Source organism: Erpetoichthys calabaricus, chromosome 15 (genome assembly GCF_900747795.2).
Source record: "Erpetoichthys calabaricus chromosome 15, fErpCal1.3, whole genome shotgun sequence".
NCBI lineage: Eukaryota > Metazoa > Chordata > Cladistia > Polypteriformes > Polypteridae > Erpetoichthys > Erpetoichthys calabaricus.
The window spans coordinates 19,800,726-19,823,999 of NC_041408.2; the positions used below are offsets into that span (position 1 = coordinate 19,800,726).

At 41.6% G+C, this 23,274-nt stretch overlaps 1 protein-coding gene across 1 annotated transcript in view; it reads right to left on the reverse strand.

The window, feature by feature from the left end:
- crip3 (cysteine-rich protein 3) overlaps window positions 1-22,906 on the reverse strand; it is a 129,837-nt gene extending 106,931 nt beyond the window's left edge. Inside the window, exon 1 of the mRNA XM_028820579.2 lies at window positions 22,726-22,906. Coding sequence (XP_028676412.2) covers window positions 22,726-22,768 — 43 coding nt within the window. The 5' untranslated portion in view covers window positions 22,769-22,906. The remainder of the gene's footprint in view (window positions 1-22,725) is intronic.
- Between the last annotated feature and the right edge of the window lie 368 nt (window positions 22,907-23,274).

A 23,274-nucleotide genomic window follows, 5' to 3' on the forward strand; every position in this document is an offset into this window, starting at 1 on the left:
TCCCAAAAAGCCGCCTGCTTTAGTAGTAAACATAGGGGGTCTAATTGAGAGTGTAGTTGAAGTGAAAACCTGCAGCCACTGCAGACCTCCAGCACTGTAACTGAGGACCTCTGATCTACAATGTTACTCAAACTTGTCTTACATGAATGAAGGCATAGAGTTAAATATCAAGTTTCATCATAAGCAAGAACCGAGTCCTAATTAAGAAACTGGCTGGAATGAAAACTGGCAGCCACTGTGGCCCTCCTGGACCGTGACTGAGGACCCCTTTAACTGAAGGGCTGTTAATGTGGTCCAAACAGACGGTGAAGAATGTGATAAGCAAGTTAAAAATTGCTGGATGGATGGCAGTGTATTTGGATTTCTTTCTTCACATGGCCACAAACCAGACACAGACAGAAGTTATGTCATCTCAGTTTCATTAGTCATTATCTGCAGACACTTAACAATAGAATATAAACTCCCAAGTGCAGTCAAGGTATTAAAACTCCTTCAAGACAAAGCAAAGTCTGGAGCTAGACAATACCACATTTTTCATTGTGTTTTCTAACAGCCCGCTCTCTTCTCTGGTGAGGATTTTAAAAATGAGTGTAGCCATTACTCTTCTCCATAGCAAGCGATTTTTATAACACTCCAAAACCAGTTGTAAACTACGGTAGGTCAGGAAATGCCTCTGCAGGTAGTCTCCCACCAGGATTGAAACTCTGGATCATGTAACTTCATGCTCAATCGCAAAGCCAAAAACAAGCATTAAGTGGTGCAAAAGAAAATCAACTTTAGCTTGGGAAGCTTCCACAGTGCAACAGAGACAATATGATCTGTCTACTCTTGTGAAAGGTTCACACCATTAAAAACCAAGTTAGCAAAGTGCCACACAGCAAACCCTTCAGGGGACTTCTGAGTGAGCTTTGAATGTTGTGAAATGTCAATGTCAACTTTATTTATATAGCACATTTAAAACAACATCGAAATGCTGTGGCCAAAGTGCTTTACAATAATAGAACTGAAGAAAAGCATACAATTAACATGAATAATATAAACAGAAATAAAATAAATGAACATAAATAAAATAAATAATAAATTGAAGTAATGTTACATAATTTAATATTGTTTTTTGTATCAGTATGCTGCTGCTGGAGTATGTGAATTTCCCCTTGGGATTAATAAAGTATCTATCTAATCACAATGAGGAAACCATCAGTATTACTGAAGGTCACGGAATGCAAGTGAATAGAAATGAGTCTTTAATCTCGTTTTGAACAGTTCAATTGTAGACGACTCCTTTATGTGATGAGGTAAAGAGTTCCACAGGAGAGGAGCAGCAGCTGCAAAAGCTCTGTCCCCCTTAGTTTTACACTTGGTACGAGGAACAACAAGAGACAGCTGACCAGAAGATCTAAGCACTCTAGATGGCTGGTGTAAAGCACACAATTCAGATAAATAGGCAGGAGCAAGCCCATGTAAAGATTTAAAAACTAGCAACAAGATTTTAAAATCAATTTGAAAACAGACAGGCAGCCAGTGTAAAGAAGCTAATATTGGAGAAACAGAGTCATACTTTGACGTGTGATACATGTGATCTGTATACTTGGTCTTAAAGTTATTTTTAATGTAAAGTAAATAATGAGTAGGTTTATGCACATTGTGATGGACGGCTCAACTCGGCCGGGATGCCGCTGGAATGGAAGTAGGGCAGAAGACAGCTACTTTCTGACACTGCCTCCCCCAAAACACTAGATGGCAGCTTCCCTGGAGTGTAGCAGTGCCCTGTATTCCCGCAGGGCATCCTGGGGACTTGGAGTTCAGTTTCAGAGCCCTGTTGGGTGCCGCCAGGGGGAGCTGTCGAAGGACCTGGGGACTCATCCTTTCCATAAAGCCCGGAAGTACGAAGTAATCACGAGGATGGAAGCCCCAAAGCACTTCCGGGCTGGAGAAAAAAAACAAAAAAAAACAAAACAAAAATCATTAGACCAGGAAGTGCCAGCCAATCACGTGGTCAGAAGGACAGAAGCACTTCCAGGTCAAGAATTATTTAAAGGACTGATGGGAACCCAGCAAGTGAGCTGGAGTCGGAACAGTGTTACAGAGCTTGCTGGGAGGTGTGGAGGAGAGATTTGATTTATAAATATTTTTGTTTGTTATGGGGGGTGCTTTGGAGGCACTGTTTAAGAAGAAGAAGCATTAAAATACTTCTGAGTGCTTTTACCCTGTGTCCAGTGTATCTGTCTGTTAGAGTTAGAGGGATGACAGCGACCCCTATTGTCTTACAACATCTTATAGAACGATTAATAGTATAAGGGGGCAGGGGTGAGCCTCTCGCTTCCATTCATTAAATTTCTGGATAAGTTAAACAACTTTGCTTTCCTTGCTTGCATTTAATTTTACAGTTACAAAAATCGTCGCATTTGCTTGTTAGGACTTCGCGCATCAGGACAAACCAAGTTATAGCAGAGATTCGCACAAATCACCAATGTGACGCAGAGTCTCTGCCAGCGTCCGATTAGCTTGAATTAGGAAAGCATTTTGTCATTAAGAGCAAAACATCTCCCAAAGTAAATATGAAAAGATAAACGAATCAGCAATTCAGACTTCACAGAATAATTCTGCATTTTAAGATGAAGTTTTTCAAATTTCATTAATGTGTACACCATGCCCTATGGGGGATAGTTAAACTGAAACTGAACCTGTACTGACCAATTTCCCTGTAGCATAAAATTGTACCAAATTGAAACAAAAAAGATCCAGCAGGGCCAAGCTGTTTCGTGCGGATATACAGACCAAGCATTACCAGCAGGTGCATCATATTTTATAGAAACACAGCCAATATTTGGGAAATTATTGAATTAAGCAAAATGCAGTCAAAAATTGAATATTTAAATTAAATTGTGGAAATGGAAAACTGAATATTCAGCTATGGATGGTACATGACTTATATAAGGAGTACTGACTGTCTGTCTATCCTCCGTTCTCAGTGATGAATTAGGAGATGACTTCTAACACTTGGACAGTAGTCATGCGACACTAAAACCAAGGCTAGCATGTTTTAAAATACTTAATTTTGCAATGAGGGTTTAACTTGTGGCCTATATACATTTTGCTCCCTATGAGAACCTTAATAATAACAATAATTCTTTGCATTTATATAGCGCTTTTCTCACTACTCAAAGCGCTCAGCAATTGCAGGTTAAGGGCCTTGCTGAAGGGCCCAACAGAGCAGAGCTCCTTTTGGCATTTACGGGATTCGAACCGGCAACCTGTAAATGCCAAAAGGGACTCTGCTCTGTTGGGCCCTTCAGCAACCTTAACACTCAAGACAGTTCATTTATGTACATTTCACCTGACAACAGACGTTTTCCCCAACAAAAAATACAAATAAGACGTTTTACCAACAAGGAATTTGCCATTTCAGCCTTGCAATGTTGCTCAGCCCATCTACCTCTACTACAGTAACAAGACGTGGATTTTCAATTCAATTTAAAAAATCTTAACCCTTAAACGTTTGAATATACAACAAATTCAAATATGAATACAAAGGCCCTAGTTTATTGTCTGCCAGAATACTATGTTTTAAATATTAAACTACCTGCAAATTACATGTTTTATATTCAATTATTTCCTTCAAATAACCTTAAAAAAAAAAAAAGATCCCAAATGTTCATTTTAAATGTAAAACTGTGTAATCATGCAAATGTGTGTGGTTACCATCACTCCTTTTAAACACACTAATCACTAGCTAATTTTACTCTCATACTGTAAATAAGAACAAAAGTGTGAAGCTCACTGCAATGTGTTTTGTTATAAACAAAGAAAAACTGTTAAAAAGAGAGAGAAAGAGAGAGAGAGAGAACATAAAAAAATTCCAGATTTACCTGCCTTATCTAAATTTTACTATTCTAAACACATTTATTGATATTTTGTGTAAGACATCTAGCTCATTTAAACAGCACTTAAGCAGCGAGTACTTCTTCTATATCAACTATAAAAACAGAGAAGCAGTATTTTGAAAGGAAAGTTAAACATCTTATGAGACACGGCTCCGAACACCACCAGACAAACACCGCTTCTTTATAAAAACCACACGTTTTTTTAATTAAACACAGTCCCGCACAGCACACAGTGCTCCCAGCACCAATCACCCTCTCCACGGGTCTCTCTTCTAAATGTCCGTGGGCCTCCTTTCCGCTCTTCACGGGAGCCTTGTCCTGCTCCCACTCCCGACTCTAGCTCCCTGAGTGTAGAGAGGCGGCCCCTTTTATTCTCACCCAGATGTGACACAAACAACATATACGTTATTAAAATTATTTTTATTATTATTCAATATTATTTGTGTCATTATGATACCTTCTACACTTCTGACTTTGTATTGTTAGTGTTTTGCGTGTTTTAGTGCTAAAAATTAAAATTAGACTGTACATTATGGAAAAAAGTCAGTCAGCCAGCCATTGTCCAACCTGCTACAGTATATCCTAACACAGGGTCACGGGTGTCTGCTGGAGTCAAACCCAGCCAACACTGGGCGCAAGGCAGCAACAAATTACTTAGTGTGTGTGCCCTGAGGTGGGCTGGCACCCTGCCCGGGATTTGTTTCTGCCTTGCACCCTGTGCTGGCTGGGATTGTCTACAGCAGATCCCCGTGACCCTGTGTTAGGATATAGCGGGTTGGAAAAATGACTGACTGACACCTACAGCAGGTTCAACATGATTAGAACTTCACAGCTATCAACAGGGAAGCAGTGTGTCACGATGTCATGGCACACCAGGGAGGAGAGCAATTGGGAGGCTGGAGTAAGATGTGGTGTTGAAGTTTGGAGTTACCAATCATTTTCTTCAGAACCATTTTGGTACTGGTATAGAGGTCTGAAAACTGGTATCAATACCAAAGTCAAAATTTTAGCACTGATCCAACAACAGAGAGTCACCAATTGATCAAGCGTTTATACCACGTGTGGAGGAAGCCTTCTCGGAGGACAGGGTTTCTAGATGGAATGTGGTCTACTGGATCAATTAATCAATTACCTGTCAAAAGCTTTGGCAATCACTCACATTGAGTAGGAACAGGCCTTGTTCTATCTTAATACACACCCTCTGTGTTAATACCACAAGTAGATAAATATAAATGTGATTGCATTCTTGCTTAGGCACAGGTTTCCCTTTCCAATTCTAATAGCTCTTGCAATACAAGTTCAATTAAAGCTCCTTTGCAAATCTCAATCAGGACTGAAGATGCTGGAAAGAGCGTGAAAAGAAAATTTGCCAGAAAAAAAAAAAGGCACAAAAAACAAAATTCCAAACCCCAGTTATTTTGTCCTCTTTTTTTTTTTTTTTCCCCTCTCCTCTCTTTCATGATCTGGCACCGTTAAAACAAAGGCAGAGCCAACAGAGCAGTTCGAATCGGAGGTCAAAGTGATGGAATTCAACTGAAGTACGTTCTAGCCCAAAGGAGAGTTACTATTAAGTGAAACGTGTGTTCTTAATTATTCTTTGCTTTATCTGTCGAGCTGATCACTTAAGACTTTAATACTTTATTATTAAGAGTTTCGGAGAAGGTGCAGCACAAAGGCTCAATCACTTTTACTCATACAGTCAAGAGAAAGGAAAAAAAAAGGAAATGCAAGGATTTACCAAATTTCTCACTGGCGTAGTCAAAATATACTTTATGATAAAGAACATTGCAATAAACTACGTAAAAGGTTCCTGAAAATAGAGTTCCACATTTGGCAGGAGTGGGCTAAAACGGTTTCAACAAGGGCAGCATATTCAAAACTTTGTGAGCCAGCCCTAGTTGTGTTTTTTGTGAAATGCCTCTTCAGCTATGGTTTAGGCGGGGATGTTCTTTACTGGAATTAACAATGCTGATGCTGAAATGTGTTATATGGCCCTTACCCAAAAAAGTAACATACAGAATTTAAAAAACGGCGTTTTCCCTTGCCTGGACGTGGGTCACCAGGGCCCCCCTCTGAAGCCAGGCCTGGAGGTGGGGCTCGATGGAGAGCACCTGGTGGCCGGGCCTACACCCATAATAATAATAATGTTAGTAATTCTTTATTTATTTGTCACATACATAGTTATACTGGACAACACACCGTGAAATGCATCTTTTCACATACCCCTTTGGGTCAGAGCGCAGGGTCAGCCACTGTAAGACAATGAATAAGAACTACTTGTTTTTAAATACAGATAAAACAGAGATGTTAATTGTTGGAGGGAATGATGCTGATCACAACAATAATTTTGTCATCATTTAACTCAGTGGGAATCCCAGTCAATTTTACTGAATCAGCCCGCAATCTAGGAGTTATCTTTGACTCTAGCATGTCATTTAAAGCGCATATTACAAAGTTGTCCAAAACATGTTTCTTCCATCTTAAAAATGTTAGGAAATTAAGGCGCTTTTTAAATAAACAGGATTCTGAGAAACTAATTCATGCATTTATCTCTAGTAGGATTGACTACTGCAATGCGGTGTTCACTGGATGTTCAAACTGTTCTTTATACAGCCTCCAGTTAATCCAAAATGCGGCTGCGAGAATTATTACAAGAACAAGAAAATACAAACACATAACTCCAGTTCTTAAATCCTTACACTGGCTCCCGGTTAAGTTTAGGGCGGATTTCAAAATCCTTGTTTTAACATATAAAGCATTAAATGGTCGAGGTCCGGCTTACTTGTCTGAACTTATCATTAATTACAAACCTGAGCACACATTAAGATCTCAAGATGCCGGTCTGCTTATGATTCCAAGGATTAATAAAATAACAGTGGGAGGTCGAGCTTTTAGTTACCGGGCCCCTAAACTGTGGAATGGTCTGCCTGCTACTATAAGAGATGCCCCTTCGGTCTCAGCTTTTAAATCCCAGCTCAAGACTCACTACTTCAGTTTAGCACACCCTGACTAGAGCTGCTGATTAACTGTACAGACTGCATCTCTGTTGTTAGTCATTAGCACTTAAACATAAGTAACATGACAGTTATAATTGTATACTAACTCTCACTTATTCTGTTTTTCTTCTCGGTACTCAAATGTGGCACTTGGTGCCATGGCCCACCTGCCAAGTTGTTTTGCCTGCCTAAGGAAAAGTCATCCCAGATGGAGGATCACAGGAATCGTGGGAAAGAGGGGTCCTTTCATCGGATTGGCTGGCCCAGCACTGTTTCAGCCGTGGAATGGCCAAATGGGGGAGGCAGCATGAAGGATGAGGTCTCCAGGACTGTACACAAATCCAAATCGTATTATGGGATATATCATCTACTGTTAAATTCTGCTATGTAATTCTAAAATTTATATTGTTCTGTTCTGTGAACTGCATTGTATTGTATTGACCCCCTTCTTTTTGACACCCACTGCACGCCTAACCTACCTGGAAAGGGGTATCTCTTTGAACTGCCTTTCCCAAGGTTTCTTCCATTTTTTCCCTACAAGATTTTTTTGGGAGTTTTTCCTTGTCTTCTTAGAGAGTCAAGGCTGGGGGGCTGTCAAGAGACAGGGCCTGTTAAAGCCCATTGCGGCACTTCCTGTGTGATTTTGGGCTATACAAAAATAAACTGTATTGTATTGTAAAACTGTAAGACGCCCCTGGAGCAATTGAAGGTTAAGAGCCCTGCTCAAAGGCCCAGCAGAGTAGCATCTCCTATGGCAGTGACAGGGATTCAAATGGGGCTCTGCCGGGCACAGCCCGAAGAGGCAACGCGGGTCCCCCTTCCCATGGGCTCACCACCTGTAGGAGGCGCCAAGGAGTTTGGATGCAGTGCGAGTCGGGTGGTGGCCGAAGGCGGGGACCTTGGTGGTCCGATCTTCGGCTACGGAAGCTGGCTCTTGGGATGTGGAATGTCACCTCTCTGAAGGGGAAGGAGCCTGAGCTAGTGCACGAGGTCGAGAGGTTCCGGCTAGATATAGTCGGACTCACCTCGACGCACAGCGTGGATTCTGGAACCAATCACCTTGAGAGGGTCTGGACTCTCTACCACTCTGTAGTTGCCCCCGGTGAGAGGTGCCAAGCGGGTGTGGGCATACTTATTGCCCCCCAACTTGGAGCCTGTACATTGGGGTTTACCCCGGTGGACGAGAGGGTAGCCTCCCTCCGCCTTTGGGAGGGGGATGGGTCCTAAGTGTTGTTTGCGCGTATGCACCAAACAGCAGTCTGAAGTACCCACCCTTTTTGGTGTCCCTGGAGGGGGTGCTAGAGGGCATACCTTCTGGGGACTCCCTTGTACTGCTGGGAGACTTCAATGCTCACGTGGGCAATGACAGTGAGACCTGGAAGGGCGCGATTGGGAGGAATGGCCCCCCCGATCTGAACCCGAGCGGTGTTTTGTTATTGGACTTCTGTGCTCATCACGGATTGTCCATAACGAACACCATGTTCAAGCATAGGGGTGTTCATATGTGCACTTGGCACCAGGACACCCTAGGCCTCAGTTCGATGATCGACTTTGTGGTCGTGTCGTCGGACTTGCGGCCACATGTCTTGGACACTCGGGTGAAGAGAGGAGCGGAGCTATCAACTGATCACCATCTGGTCGTGAGTTGGCTTTGATGGTGGGGGAAGATGCCGGTCAGGCCTGGTAGCCCCAAACGTATTGCGAGGGTCTGCTGGGAACGTCTGGCAGAGCCCCCTGTCAGAAGTAGTTACAACTCCCACCTCTGGCAGAACTTCGACCACGTCCCAAAGGAGGTGGGAGACATTGAGCCCGAATGGACCATGTTTCATGCCTCTATTGTTAAGGCGGCTGACAAGAGCTGTGGCCGTAAGGTGGTCGGTGCCTGTTGTGGCGGCAATCCCCGAACCCATTGGTGGACACCGGCGGTGAGGAATGCTGTCAAGGTGAAGAAGGATTCCTACAGGACCCTTTTGTCCTGTGGGACTCCGGAGACAGCTAATACATACCGGCAGAACCAAGCGGAATGCGGCTTTGGTGAGTGCGGAGACAAAAACTCGGGCGTGGGAGGAGTTTGGGAGGCCATGGACAGCGATTTCCGGACGGCTTCAAGGAGATTCTAGTCCACCATCCAGCGTCTCAGGAGGGGAAAGCGGTGCAGTGTCAAGACTGTATATGGTGAGGATGGTGTGCTGCGAACCTCGGCTTGGGATGTCGTGGGAAGTACTTCGAAGACCTCCTCAATCCCACTAACATGCCTTCCAATGATGAAGCAGAGCCTGGGGACTCGGAGGTGGGCCCTCCCATCTCTGGAACTGAGGTCACCGAGGTGGTCAAAAATTCCTTGGTGGCAGGGCCCTGGGGTTGGATGAGATATGCCCGGAGTTCCTCAAGGTTCTGGATGTTGTAGGACTGTCCTGGTTGACACACCTCTGCAACATCGCATGGACATCAGGGACAGTGCCTCTGGATTGGCAGACCGGAGAGGTGGTCCCCCTCTTTAAGAAGGGGGACCGGAGGGTGTGTTCCAACTACAGAGGGATCACACTCCTCAGCCTCCCTGGAAAAGTCTATTCGGGGTTCCTGGATAGGATGGTCCGTCAGATAGTTGAACCTCGGATTCAGGAGGAACAGTGTGATTTTTGTCCTAGTCGCGGAACAAGGGACCATCTCTACACCCTTGGCAGGGTCCTGTTGGGTGCATGGGAGTTCGCCCAACCAGTCTACATGTGTTTTGTGGACTTGGTAAAGGCGTTTGACCGTGTCCCTCGGGGAGTCCTGTGGGGGATACTCCGTGAGTATGGGGTACCGGACCCCCTGATAAGGGCTGTTTGGTCCCTGTACAACCGGTGTCCGAGCTTGGTCCGCATTGCCAGCAGTAAGTCGAACCCATTTCCAGTGAGAGTTGGACTCCGCCAGGGCTGCCCTTTGTCACCGATTCTGTTCACAACTTTTATGGACAGAATTTCTAGGCGCAGCCAGGGTGTTGAGGGGGTCTGGTTTGGTGGGCTCAGGATTGGGTCACTGCTTTTTGCAGATGATGTTGTCCTGTTTGCTTCATCAGGACGTGATCTTCAGCTCTCTCCGTATCGGTTCGCAGCGGAGTGTGAAGTGACTGGGATGAGAATCAGCACCTCCAAATCCGAGACCATAGTCCTCAGCCGGAAAAGGGTGGAATGCCCTCTCAGGGTTGGGAGTGAGATCCTGCCCCAAGTGGAGGAGATCAAGTATCTCAGGGTCTTGTTCACGAGTGAGGGAAGAATGGAGCGGGAGATCGACAGGCAGTGATGCGGGCTCTGCATCGGTCTGTCGTGGTGAAAAAGGAGCTGAGCTGTAAGGCGAAGCTCTCAATTTACCAGTCGATCTATGTTCCTACTATGGTCATGAGCTATGGGTAGTGACCGAAAGAACGAGATCGTGAATACAAGCGGCTGAAATGAGTTTCCTCCGCAGGGTGTCTGGGCTTTCCCTTAAAGATAGGGTGAGAAGCTCAGTCATCCAGGAGGAGCTTAGAGTAGAGCCACTGCTCCTCCGCATCGAGAGGAGTCAAATGAGGTGGCTCGGGCATCTGATCAGGATGCCTCCTGGACGCCTCCCTGGTGAGGTGTTCCGGGCACGTCCAACCAGGAGGAGGCCCCGGGGAAGACCCAGGACACGCTGGAGGGACTATGTCTTTCAGCTGGCCTGGGAACGCCTTGGGATTCTCCCGGAAGAGCTAGTAGAAGTGGCCGGGAGAGAGGGAAGTCTGGGCATCTCTGCTCAAGCTGCTGCCCCCGCGACCCAATCTCAGATAAGCAGAAGAGGATGGATAGATGGATGGACACCACACACACATTTAAAGGACAACAGCAATTAAAATTATTAAATACCAGTAATGACACACTGCACGATAATGTGCAGTGAATACACCTGACTTGTGCATTCCTAGTTTTCATCCTCTTTCTTTCTCTGTACGTTTAACATTTGTTTGCTCAGAGGTTGATGCGCTTGCTGCTTCCTGAGCAGCTCTTTGTTTCTCCACCCTAGCGGCCTGTGTCTTCTCTTCTTTTGTTGGCATCTTTTCACTTTAGAACTGATTAAGTCCGTGTTTGTGTTGCAATTACTTAGTACATTTTCTTTGCTTTTTCACTTAAGCTGGCACTCAAGTCTTCAATCTGCTTCAAGAATGATTTAAGATATGAAGAGGTAGGGGAAGTGATGGCGAAGGTGGTAGGGATGTGAATGGCTCCCTTATGCATGCGCCACATGGCCACCCTGAGTTGATAGTACAATAAAAAAAACAAATAAAAACAGGACACTTGCTATTACAGTTGAGGAGAAAATTCTGTTTCATAGACTTCAGATCGCATCAAAGCGTGTAGTTTTGTTTTATGACCCACACACCTACAGCACCTGGGTTCACTTCCCGGGTCCTCCCTGCGTGGAGTTTGCATGTTCTCCCCGTGTTTGCGTGGGTTTCCTCTCACAGTCCAAAGACATGCAGGTTAGGTGCATTGGTGATCCTAAATTGTCCCTAGTGTGTGCGCCCTGCGGTAGGCTAGCACCCTGCCCGGGATTTGTTCCTGCCTTGCGTCCTTTGTTGGCTGGGATTGGCTCCAGCAGATCCCCGTGACTACCTGTAGTTAGGATATAGCGGGTTGGAAAATGAGTGACTGACTGACTGACTGACACCTACAGCAGGTTCAACTTGATCAGGACTTCACAGCTATCAACAGGGAAGCAGTGCTTCATAATGGCATGGCACACCAGGAAGGGGAGCAATTAGGAGGTTGGAGTAAGAAGGGGTGTTGAAACTTGGAGTTACCGATCATTTGCTTCAGAACCATTTCGGTACTGGTATAGAGGTCTGAAAACTGAAGTCAAAAATTTTAGTACTCATCCAACAATAGAGTCACCAATCGATCAAGTGTTTATGCCACATGTGGAGGAAGCCACACAAGTCTCTGGAAAACTGATATCAATACAAGAAAATAATCAAATAAACCAAGTGGTGGGCCTGTGATGCAGCAGCTCTATCCATAGTCATACCATGTTATCCTTTGTTCCTCACAGTAGAATACAAAACTAGCCTCATTTGGATGCTTTTGCATTTTAAAAACAGTTCAACTTTTTCAATGCACTCTGCTAATGCAGATTCTTGAATGAATCACTGCATTATGCGTGCTTTCTATTCATAAGAGCTGCACAATAGGACATGTCGAAAATAATATACTATAGCACTGTTGCAAACTTAAAAAAAAATAAACAAATAAAAATATTTGTTCTTCACATTATTACCGGAAATCAATTTTGGAAAATATGTAAAGAGAGTTTTAAAAAGAAAAATGTTTTTTTTTTTTTTTTTAACTAGACTTTTTTTGCAAGATGCCACAAAAAGCTAATAATGTGTCTTTGGTGAAGCAGATCTTAATGTGCAGACATGCAAGAATGAGACGAAATGCAAGTCACCTTTTCAACATTCCTGAAATTGGCTTTTAAATCGTTCACATTCAGAAGTCAGTCACACAACAGCCAGAATCCTCTTAATTCCAGACAAAACAATAAAATGACAGCAGACGTTACACTTTTGAAGGCAACCACTGAGTAAAGCAGAATGAATGCCCGACAGGCACTTATGTTTCTAGTGATGACAACAGCAATTCTCAGAGATCCATCATTCTGCTCAGCATTCTTGTTTTATATCCAAAAGATTCAGTAGCAGGAAAAACAAAATCTTGCAAAACTTGAATGCAATTGGTATTATTGCAACTGCAAAAGATACAGTTAAGTAAAATATATAAATTTACACTCCATATAAACTCTGGTCTAGTAGCACACCAGGGTATATTCAGTTGTCTAAATTAAAAAAATTGGTCCATTTAATTTTCCTATATCCAAGGACTGGGGATGCAATTATAAGGAACTTAATGCATTAAACTTTAACATTACTTTATCTTGAAAACCACTGCAAGGATACTAGTTGTAAGATTTATGTAATTACTGCATTTATAAAGAGCAAGGAAAAAGTCATGTGATGGGTATTTACAACCTTGGGTAAAACCATCAAGCTTTTTCCGTCCTATTCCTCGTTCCTTTGATTACAAAACACCTTCTGGATTTTTACCTTTTTAATCAACTCTACGTTGTCACTGTACCCCTTGAATGTTCTCTATAAAACAAAAACAGACACCACTCATATGATAACATTTTTTTAGCTTTACGACAAAATCAGTCCATTCTTATCACAACTGAATCCTAAGATTCACAGGAGCTGCTGCCCATCCAAGCAGTACTGAGTGTAAGACAAGAACGAAACCCCAGCAAGGTGTTAATCCAACATCATCTTTTAAATGTAGGCTTCCCAAAAAAAAAAAAAAAAAATCCCACACACAAACAAACAGAGGAGAAATAAGCAAACGCCACACAGACAGACAATGGCCAGACACCCAGGAGGGAGGATTGAATCTGTGAAGCAGCAGCAGTAACCGCTGCCACACCCAGCTGCTAACACAAAGTTATAATTATACTCAAATAATAGAGCAAAAGCCACACTACCATTTGACTGCATCTACTCAAACATAAACAAGTATCTATAGTGTTAAATACCTAAAAATGTATTTGGGGGATTTCATTAAAATCTGAAAAAATATAATCTCATATATTGTTAAGCCATTGGTTTAGCACTCTAAAGTGAATTATACAGTCATATGAAAAAGCTTGGGACCCCCTCTCAGCCTGCATAATAATTGACTCTCCTTACAACAAAAAAAGACAACAGTGGTATCTCTTTCATTTCCTAGGAACATCTGAGTACTGTGGTGTTTTCCAAACAAAGATTTTTAGTGACGCAGTATTTAGTTGTATGAAATTAAATCAAATGTGAAAAACTGGCTGTGCAAAAATTTGGGTCCCCTTGTAATTTTGCTGATTTGAATGCCTGTCACTGCTCAATGCTGATTACTTACAACACCAAATTGGTTGGAAGAGCTCGTTACGCCTTGAACTTCATAGAAAGGTGTGTCCAATCATGAGATATAAAGGTATTTAATGTGGTCAGTTGCAAGTTGTGCTTCCCTTTGACTCTCCTCCTAAGAGTGACAGCATGGGATCCTCAAAGCAACTCTCAAAAGATCTGAAAACAAAGATTGTTCAGTCTCATGGTTTAGGGGAAGGCTACAAAAAGCTATCTCAGAGGTTTAAACTGTCAGTTTCAACTGCAAGGAATGGAATCAGGAAACGGAAGGCCACAGGCACAGTTGCTGTTAAACCCAACAGGTCTGGCAGGCCAAGAAAAATACAGGTGAGGCATACGTGTAGGATTGTGAGAATGGTGACAGACAACCCACAGATCACCTCCAAAGACCTGCAAGAACATCTTGCTGCAGATGGTGTATCTGTACATCGTTCTACAATTCAAACATCTGTATGGCAGGGTGATGAGAAAGAAGCCCTTTCTGCTCTCACGCCACAAACAGAGTCGCTTGTTGTATGCAAATGCTCATTTAGACAAGCCAGATTCATTTTGGAACAAAGTGCTTTAGACTGATGAGACAAAAATGAGTTATTTGGTCAGAACAAAAAGCGCTTTGCATGGTGGAAGAAGAACACCGCATTCCAAGAAAAACACCTGCTACCTACTGTCAAATTTGGTGGAGGTTCCATCATGCTGTGGGGCTGTGTGGCTAGTTCAGGGACTGGGGCCCTTGTTAAAATCGAGGGTCGAATGAATTCAACCCAATATCAACAAATTCTTCAGGATAATGTTCAAGCATCAGTCACAAAGTTGAAGTTACGCAGGGGTTGGATATTCCAACAAGACAATGACCCAAAACACAGTTCGAAATCTACAAAGGCATTCATGCAGAGGGAGAAGTACAATGTTCTGGAATGGCCGTCACAGTCCCCTGATTTGAATATCATCGAAAATCTATGAGATGATTTGAAGCAGGCTGTCCATGCTCAGCAGCCATTAAATTTAACTGAACTGGAGAGATTCTGTATGGAAGAATGGTCAAAAATACCTCCATCCAGAATCCAGGCACTCCTCAAAGTCTATAGGAGGCGTCTAGAGGCTGTTAGTTGTGCCTCCTTTTGCAAATCTAAGTATTGATGTCATGTCTCTGTTGGGGGGCCCAAATTTATGCACCTGTCTAATTTTGTTATGATGCATATTGCATATTTTCTGTTAATCCAATAAACTTAATGTCACTGCTGAAATACTACTGTGTCCATAAGGCATGTCAGATATTAAAAGGAAGTTGCTACTTTGAAAGCTCAGCCAATGATAAACAAAAATCCAAAGAATTAAGAGGGGTTCCCAAACTTTTTCATATGACTGTATGGCATTGGGCGGCACAGTGGGTAGCGCTGCTGCCTCACAGTTGGGAGACCTGGGGACCTGGGTTTGCTTCCTGGGTCCTCCCTGCGTGGAGTTTGCATGTTCTCCCCGTGTCTGCGTGGGTTTCCTCCGGGTGCTCCGGTTTCCTCCCACAGTCCAAAGACATGCAGGTTAGGTGCATTGGCGATCCTAAATTGGCCCTAGTGTGTGCTTGGTGTGTGTGTGTGTCCTGCGGTGTGTTGGCACCCTGCCCGGGATTGGTTCCTGCCTTGTGCCCTGTGTTAGCTGGGATTGGCTCCAGCAGACCCCCGTGACCCTGTGTTTGGATTCAGCGGGTTGGAAAATGGATGGATGTATGGCATTTTAAAATAAAATGTTAAAAACATAGAGATGTTTATTGGGTGCTCTAGTCAAACTTTATACTGCCAAATCAATCACACTTATACAAATGTCTATTTAGTACACTAGCTAACCATTTTAAAAATGACCTCAAATAGGAATTTCAAGCATTGAACAGTTTAAAATTTCATTTACAGGCTTCTTATCACAATATATTTATAATCAAGATTTGATAGATGTTTAATACTCGCTGTGAATGAATTTCTGAAAACAGCGTTACTTGATCCTTAGTCCTAAACTGATATCCATTCTACAGACATAGCATTTACTGCAAAAAAAGTGCTGAATATTTAGTAGCCTGGTTTATCTTCGTCCAGGGTATGATGTTAATCTGCACCCAGTCCTGCATGTAGGCCCTCCAACCTGGTGGCAGAATTGGCACTCCGGCCACCATAAAAAACCTCCCACTGTTCCACTCCATCTGAACGAATGTGGTGCTCAGGTGTCACTCGTCACAGGGCTGCACTCGGGTCCTGATCTGGGATTCTGAATTGGTTTGTCATGTAGTGGGTGCGGCAATGTGCTGTGTCAGCGTCTGCTCCTAACCTCTCTCTCATCTCTCTTAGTTTATATTATTTATTTCACATTGCTTCTATTTATAAACTCAAACTTACATACTGTGAATTATCTACTCTGTGAATTAAGCCTAAAAGTGCAACAATTTTATGGGATATTTTTATGTCACGCTTTAAATCTGGCTCATTTTAAAACCTTCATATGTTTGGTATCATTCTTTTCAGAATTTATCGAACTTTAATATGATGTTGTTAGATTTTCAGATTCTTATTCCGTTTTTTAAATTATAAACTAAACTAAAATATCAAGAACTCATGTCCCGTGAGATGCGACTTTGTGCCAAGAGATTTAACCATGCCCAGAGCCGGAAATAAAAGACAAAGAGTAGGACAGCTGCTGTACAGGGTTTTAAATGTTCAAAGTGCCGCACGACATGCAGATCATGTGGCACAGCAGCAGCTGATCGAGCAAAGAAGAGATAAAAAAAAAAATTGTTTCCCATTGTATCAGCGTTTAAGAGGGGGTTTCAGAGGAGCAACTGCGTCTCCTTGGGGTGCGTTCAGCCCTCCTCTTCACAACGTGAGCAGCAGAGACGTGAAGTGGCTGGCGAGCGAAGCGAACAGGGGAGAACCTCTAGTACAAGTATAATAAAAGAAATATCATATACTGTAACATGAACCTGCGGTGGGTTGGCACCCTGCCCGGGATTGGTTCCTGCCTTGTGCCCTGTGTTGGCTGGGATTGGCTCCAGCAGACCCCCGTGACCCTGTGTTCGGATTCAGCGGGTTGGACAATGGATGGATGTAACATGAACAATCAACAAAACTGCCTAACTAGACTATTTAAGCTCTTTAGACCAACAATTCTATTAACTTATTTACCAAATATGCTTTTTACTTAGCAATAATGGGCATAAGGTAACAATCAACAGCCAACCTCAGATCACACTGACAAACACCCACACACCGTCACATTTCTTTGATTTAGACCAGCTTATTGGGCCAATAAGAATGCCTTTCAGATGTGGGATGATGCCAGTCTGCCTTAACAACTCCTGTGCCAACACATGACAAAGTACCAATTAGACTGAGGCACCAAACTGTGTCAGGAGAGAAACCTAGACCCCTAAAACAATGAGAGAGTAGCACTAATCACCCTCAAATCAGTAATGATTTTTTAAAAGTTCACAGACATTTTGCAAATAACTAAATGGATAGCTCTGGATCATTAAATCAGTGCCATTCTTCCATTATAATGGTCTGGTTCTGAACCTTCCAAGGCCGGTATGCACTCACATGCATTTAATGACTGAATGATTAAGTTTCAAAAGACCACAGTAAGTACAAGTTTCCCAGTCTGGGCAATAAGTGAAATAACAATTTATCAATATGTTCTGTCATAAAGAAACGGTTCTCCTAGAAAACTGCACATTCTGCCACAAGCCAAGCTGCCCAGATTAAACAAATGCAACTTAAGGGTCTACTATTATATACAAATATGATCTATTTGACTAAAAATGCTACATCCAGTGAAAAAAAGTCAGCTTGCATAGTATTGAAACTACTTCACATCTTTAATCAACTGAGAACAAAGCTTACAAAGACGGGGTGGAATACATTCATTTTTCTACAATAACAATAGAACTTTTGTTATTCCTACTTTTTCTAAGGAAGAAACATTTAAAAAAAAAAAATGTGTATGTGTATATAATGTCTCACTCCCTTTATTTCATTTACATTCATCAAAAAAAAAAACACATATGCTATTCCAAGAAAGATGACCTAAGCAGCTGGGTAATATTTTATACTGTAGTTTATATATTAGTTTTCAACTCATTCCAAAGAGGTGTGTTGCTCCAGGGCCCCTCAACTTATAAATGTCTTACTAAATTACAGTAACTGCTTGCATCTCAAGATAAATTTTGCACCATTTCTTCAAAGTTGATGTCCTTATCGATCATGTAGTCATACTAACAACTCCTCGGTTTTAAACTGTGTACTGCTCTGTCTAACTTGATATTAATCTTGCAGAAAACATTGTATTTTGAAGCATACATCTATACAATAAAGCATTTTTGCTAGTATAATATTTACTTAGTTGCACATGCTGATAATTCCGTGTAAAATGGTAACTTTAAGAAGCAATTTCTTTGAAAAAGCATTCAGTTTCTGCATTGTCATTGTCCCATTCCAAGAAACTCTGTCAATCACCTTATGTATCGTTCATTTATTTTCCTCATCACAATTTAATAAGGTTTTTGGAAAACCTATCCAGAACGATAAATTCATATGTTTACATTTGATTTGCATTTCTTCTGTTTTACACTTTGCAATGTAGTGCAATTTAGCTTTCTCTCTGAAATTAAGCAGGGACCACCTAAATAAAATTATAGGTATCCACGTGTCCATCCAGTTTCTATGTCTCTGTCATTCCAACAGAGAGCGCATCACAAACATTAAGACTGCTTTTATAAATCCTATATTAAATGGCATACATCATAGACAAAGGTATTGCATCTGTTATTCCAACAGATGACGCATCACAAACGTTAATACTGTTTTTATAAATCCTATATTAAATGGCATACATCACAGACAAAGGTATTGCATCTGTTATTCCAACAGATGGCGCATCACAAACATTAAGACTGTTGTTTTTATAAATCCTATATTAAATGGCATACATCATAGACAAAGGTATTGCATCTGTTATTCCAACAGATGGCGCATCACAAACATTAAGACTGTTGTTTTTATAAATCCTATATTAAATGGCATACATCATAGACAAAGGTATTGCATCTGTTATTCCAACAGATGGCGCATCACAAACATTAATACTATCTGTTGGAATAACAGATGCAATACCTTTGTCTGTGATGTATGCCATTTAATATAGGATTTATAAAAACAGTATTAACGTTTGTGATGCGTCATCTGTTGGAATAACAGATGCAATACCTTTGTCTATGATGTATGCCATTTAATATAGGATTTATAAAAGCAGTCTTAATGTTTGTGATGTGCTCTCTGTTGGAATGACAGAGACATAGAAACTGGATGGACACGTGGATACCTATGTCTCTGTCATTCCAACAGAGAGCGCATCACAAACATTAAGACTGTTGTTTTTATAAATCCTATATTAAATGGCATACATCATAGACAAAGGTATTGCATCTGTTATTCCAACAGATGGCGCATCACAAACATTAATACTGTTTTTATAAATCCTATATTAAATGGCATACATCACAGACAAAGGTATTGCATCTGTTATTCCAACAGATAGTATTAATGTCTGTGATGCGCCATCTGTTGGAATAACAGATGCAATACCTTTGTCTGTGATGTATGCCATTTAATATAGAATTTATAAAAACAGTATTAACGTTTGTGATGCGCTGTTTTTATCAATCCTATATTGAATGGCATACATCAGAGACAAATATATTCTGTCATTCCAACAGATGGTGCATCACAAACATACTGTTTTTATGAATCCTATATTAAATGGCACACATCAGCAGACAAATGTATTCCATCTGATGGTGCATCACAAACATTAAGACTGCTTTTTACGACTCTCATACCAAATGGCATATAACTGAGACGTTTGCATTGTAGGGTGCACTGCAAACGTTAAAGCTGAGGTCTGTGATGATTACTAAGTGTTCAACCCATCTTACACAGGCAGCACAACTACGGCAGTATAGAACTGACTGATCCAAGCAAAGGAAAGCAAAGTGGTCAACCCTGCTTGCTCCCATTGAACTTGATCTGGGTTTACAATAACACATAAAAAATATTATATATATATATATATATAAATATATATATATATATATATATATATATATATATATATATATATATATATAAATGCAAGAAGCAAGCTTTGAGACAAACAATTGGAGCAGAACCATACAGTAGATGCATTCATACTGTACTTGCACTATTTTTAAGTCAGCTTTTCACTGGGCGCAGCCCTTTTGAAACATTTTTATTGTGATATTTTGAGAGCAGAGTGAGAACAGACTGCCTGCTGCTTTGAGGAAATTTGGCCAGCATCCATGCAAAAAGATTTTTGTGACTCTACAGATTTAAATTCAGATAAAGAAATTATCTAAATCAACTGATTGGTAAACTTATCGATTTATTTCTTTAATATCATTATACACATTTTCCCTAAAGACTATTAAAGAGGGATCAAACTGCTGGACACAACAAAATTCATTTTACAATACCGGCCTACACAATTCACAGGTTAAGCTAAGCCTGGAAGGAGGTTACAGAATTCCTTTGTGAGGACATTACAGCCACATGCAGAAAAGCCCAACACGAGTGTATTCTGGCAGTCTATTATCTGTACCCATATTAATACAAGCAGCACACATTTTCTGAACAGCAGGCAACAAGAAAGGCACTGTTGGTACGATACTGCCTAATAATTTGGAGTAAAAATAAAAACCACCATTTAATAGTGCCTGTAAATGCAAGTACAGTTTACAAACAAACTAACAGCGTACTTTAAATGTGTACACGTGATGCATCTCTAGCAAAAAAATCCAAAACATCTAAGACTTAGAAGATGCTCTTCTCACAGCAGACTCTCCTCTTCTAAAAGGTACTGTAAAAGATTCTAGAAACTGTTCGCTTTATTTAATTTCCTTTGATTAGCAAGTTGAAGGTTTACAAGATGGCAGCACACTGGCACAGTAGTAACACTGCTGTCTCGCCACCCGGGTCCTCCCTGCATGGAGTCTGCATGTTCCTCTCATGTTTGCGTGGGTTTCCTTCTACTGTCCAAAGCTGTGCTGTTTAGGTGAATAGGCAACGATTAACTGGTATATGTGTGTGTGTGTGTGTGTGTTTGCTCTGAAATGGACTGGCACCCTGTCTGGGTTTCTTACTGCCTTGTGTCCTCTGCTGCCTGAGAAAGGCTTCCACCCTGTAGGACCCTGGTCTGGATTAAGCAGGTCAAGAAATGACATGTAATGTTTACCAGTGACGCTGTTTGCATATGATCATCTTTCACTTTTACACAAACTCTTAAATACTCCACTAAACATAACTCATTCCAATTCATTCATTCTAGTCAGTACCAGGTCTTCAAGAGCCTCTGCTTGCATTCAAAGGAGGCAGGTTAAAATAAAGACCCTACAACAACCCGTGTGCCAGTCTATCTGACCCAGCGGAACTTTGGAAGGAAAAGACTAGAAAATAAAAGCAGATAATATCCTTTAATACAGAAGTTCTCAAAATTACTTTTTTTTTTGGTATTTGGTACACTATTAACCTCCCCCTAGGGGAAAGGTTGTGGGGATATTAATTTTTCTTAAAAGTCTGCAAATTTTGCAAGGGCTCTCAAATGTTTTTGCTTGAAGGATTTAATTATTACATATTAAATAACGGACACAGTGAAATGACATCAAGAAATCGCCATGGACTGGATAAAACTTCACCCATAACTGTGGAATGGGTCACTAAAGAGTTTGCCTCGCTGCTTCTTAATTAAAACCGCACCACCTACAAGATACCCAAAACATTAGGTGAACATTTACAGTCACACAATGTAATACATTTGCAAAATAACCAAAACCAGACAACATCAAATAAATTTGAACTATATGCACCGAACCTTCCTCAAAAGAACAAAATCCAGGAGTGTTAAAGGAGGTTAAGTGCAAAAGCCTGCGTAATATGGATGTAACTGTGCCTATGATTATTGACAGACACACCGCTATTTCAGCATTGAATTTTTTATTTAAATATGTGGCTGTGCAGGTAATGCAGCCACTGATTGCACAGTAACGGGTGTTAATGAAATAACTTTGATCATTTGCCATAAATAAGGAAAACACAAAACGCACCTTTTTCTAAAGTTCAGGCAAGCCGACACGACTTCCCGTTGAGCTTACTTGCGAATATTCCAAGTACCGTTGCGTTTCTACCTCAGATACACAGTCTGTGTAAACTTTGTACATTTCTCTCCGGTTTTACCTGCACTTTTTTTCCAGGATGCTCTGCACGTCCGCGTAAAGTGGATTCAGAGGTTTTGAAAATGGATGGATGGGGTGTATGAATGAAAGATACGGTTTGCTCGAATCCACTTTTGCGGATTCCAAAATATTGTCCTGCAAACGAACAGCCTTCAAGAATTATATTTGAACAAACATGGGACACGCGATCCATACATCCGATTGTGGAAATTCGAACTGAGATTTCCAAGCTGTAGCTACTCTTACGAGTTAAGCCGCTGCGCCCAAGAGAGAGACGGGCTGACCGCCGAAGTACGCGCGGCGCTGTCTGCTACTCGTTTCCCACATCCTACGGGGGTTGTAATTACATCCTGAACAGCAATTAAAAACAAAGAAAACCAGGTGAAATCCACAGACGCCTGGGCTTTACATAAGCATGTCAATCGGAGGGTGACGAAACCCGAGAACTTTGCATTTGGATCAAGTAATTGAATGTCTGCAAAATGTTCACAGAACACTTCGTACCGAAAACGAACATTTACTGCAACATTACCTGGAATAGAAGAAAATTACAACTGCTATCCAACTTTAAAATTTACATTCGTAAAATAATGATGAAGCGGACTCCATTCTTACCAAAATAAACCGGCTGTTCGCACTTAGGACACTTGGAGGTCATCCTGCTCGAGTTTTCAGTTGCAATTCACTTAAAATTTAATTCCTCTTAGAGCTTCTTTCCGTTGGCTTCTTTTCACTGCCTGCCTAGCTACCTCAACCTCCACTCTAGCCTGACTGCTCTAGTTGCTGAGCTGCGGATGAAACTTATTCAACTTTAAAGAACGGCACAGTACCGCCTCCTCCACGAAACGGAACTTCTCATTGGTCAGCCTGCTCGTTCATGCAGCTATTTAGATCAATCGATCGGTCCGCTGGGAAATTATGAATGCAGTTCAGATAACCCCTGATTTCAGGCAGGGGACATACGCTAAGCACACAGAAACCGTAAACGAGTACTTTATATCACACATGTCACATCCGAAAGAAACAATAGTGATGTGCAGTGTTTTGCATTATCATATAATTGGGTTTTCAAGATTTTTTCTATGTGCATGTGATAGTTGCATTACAAAATACAATCAAAGACATAATTCGACAAGACCGTAAAATTAGCCAAAGGCTGCGATT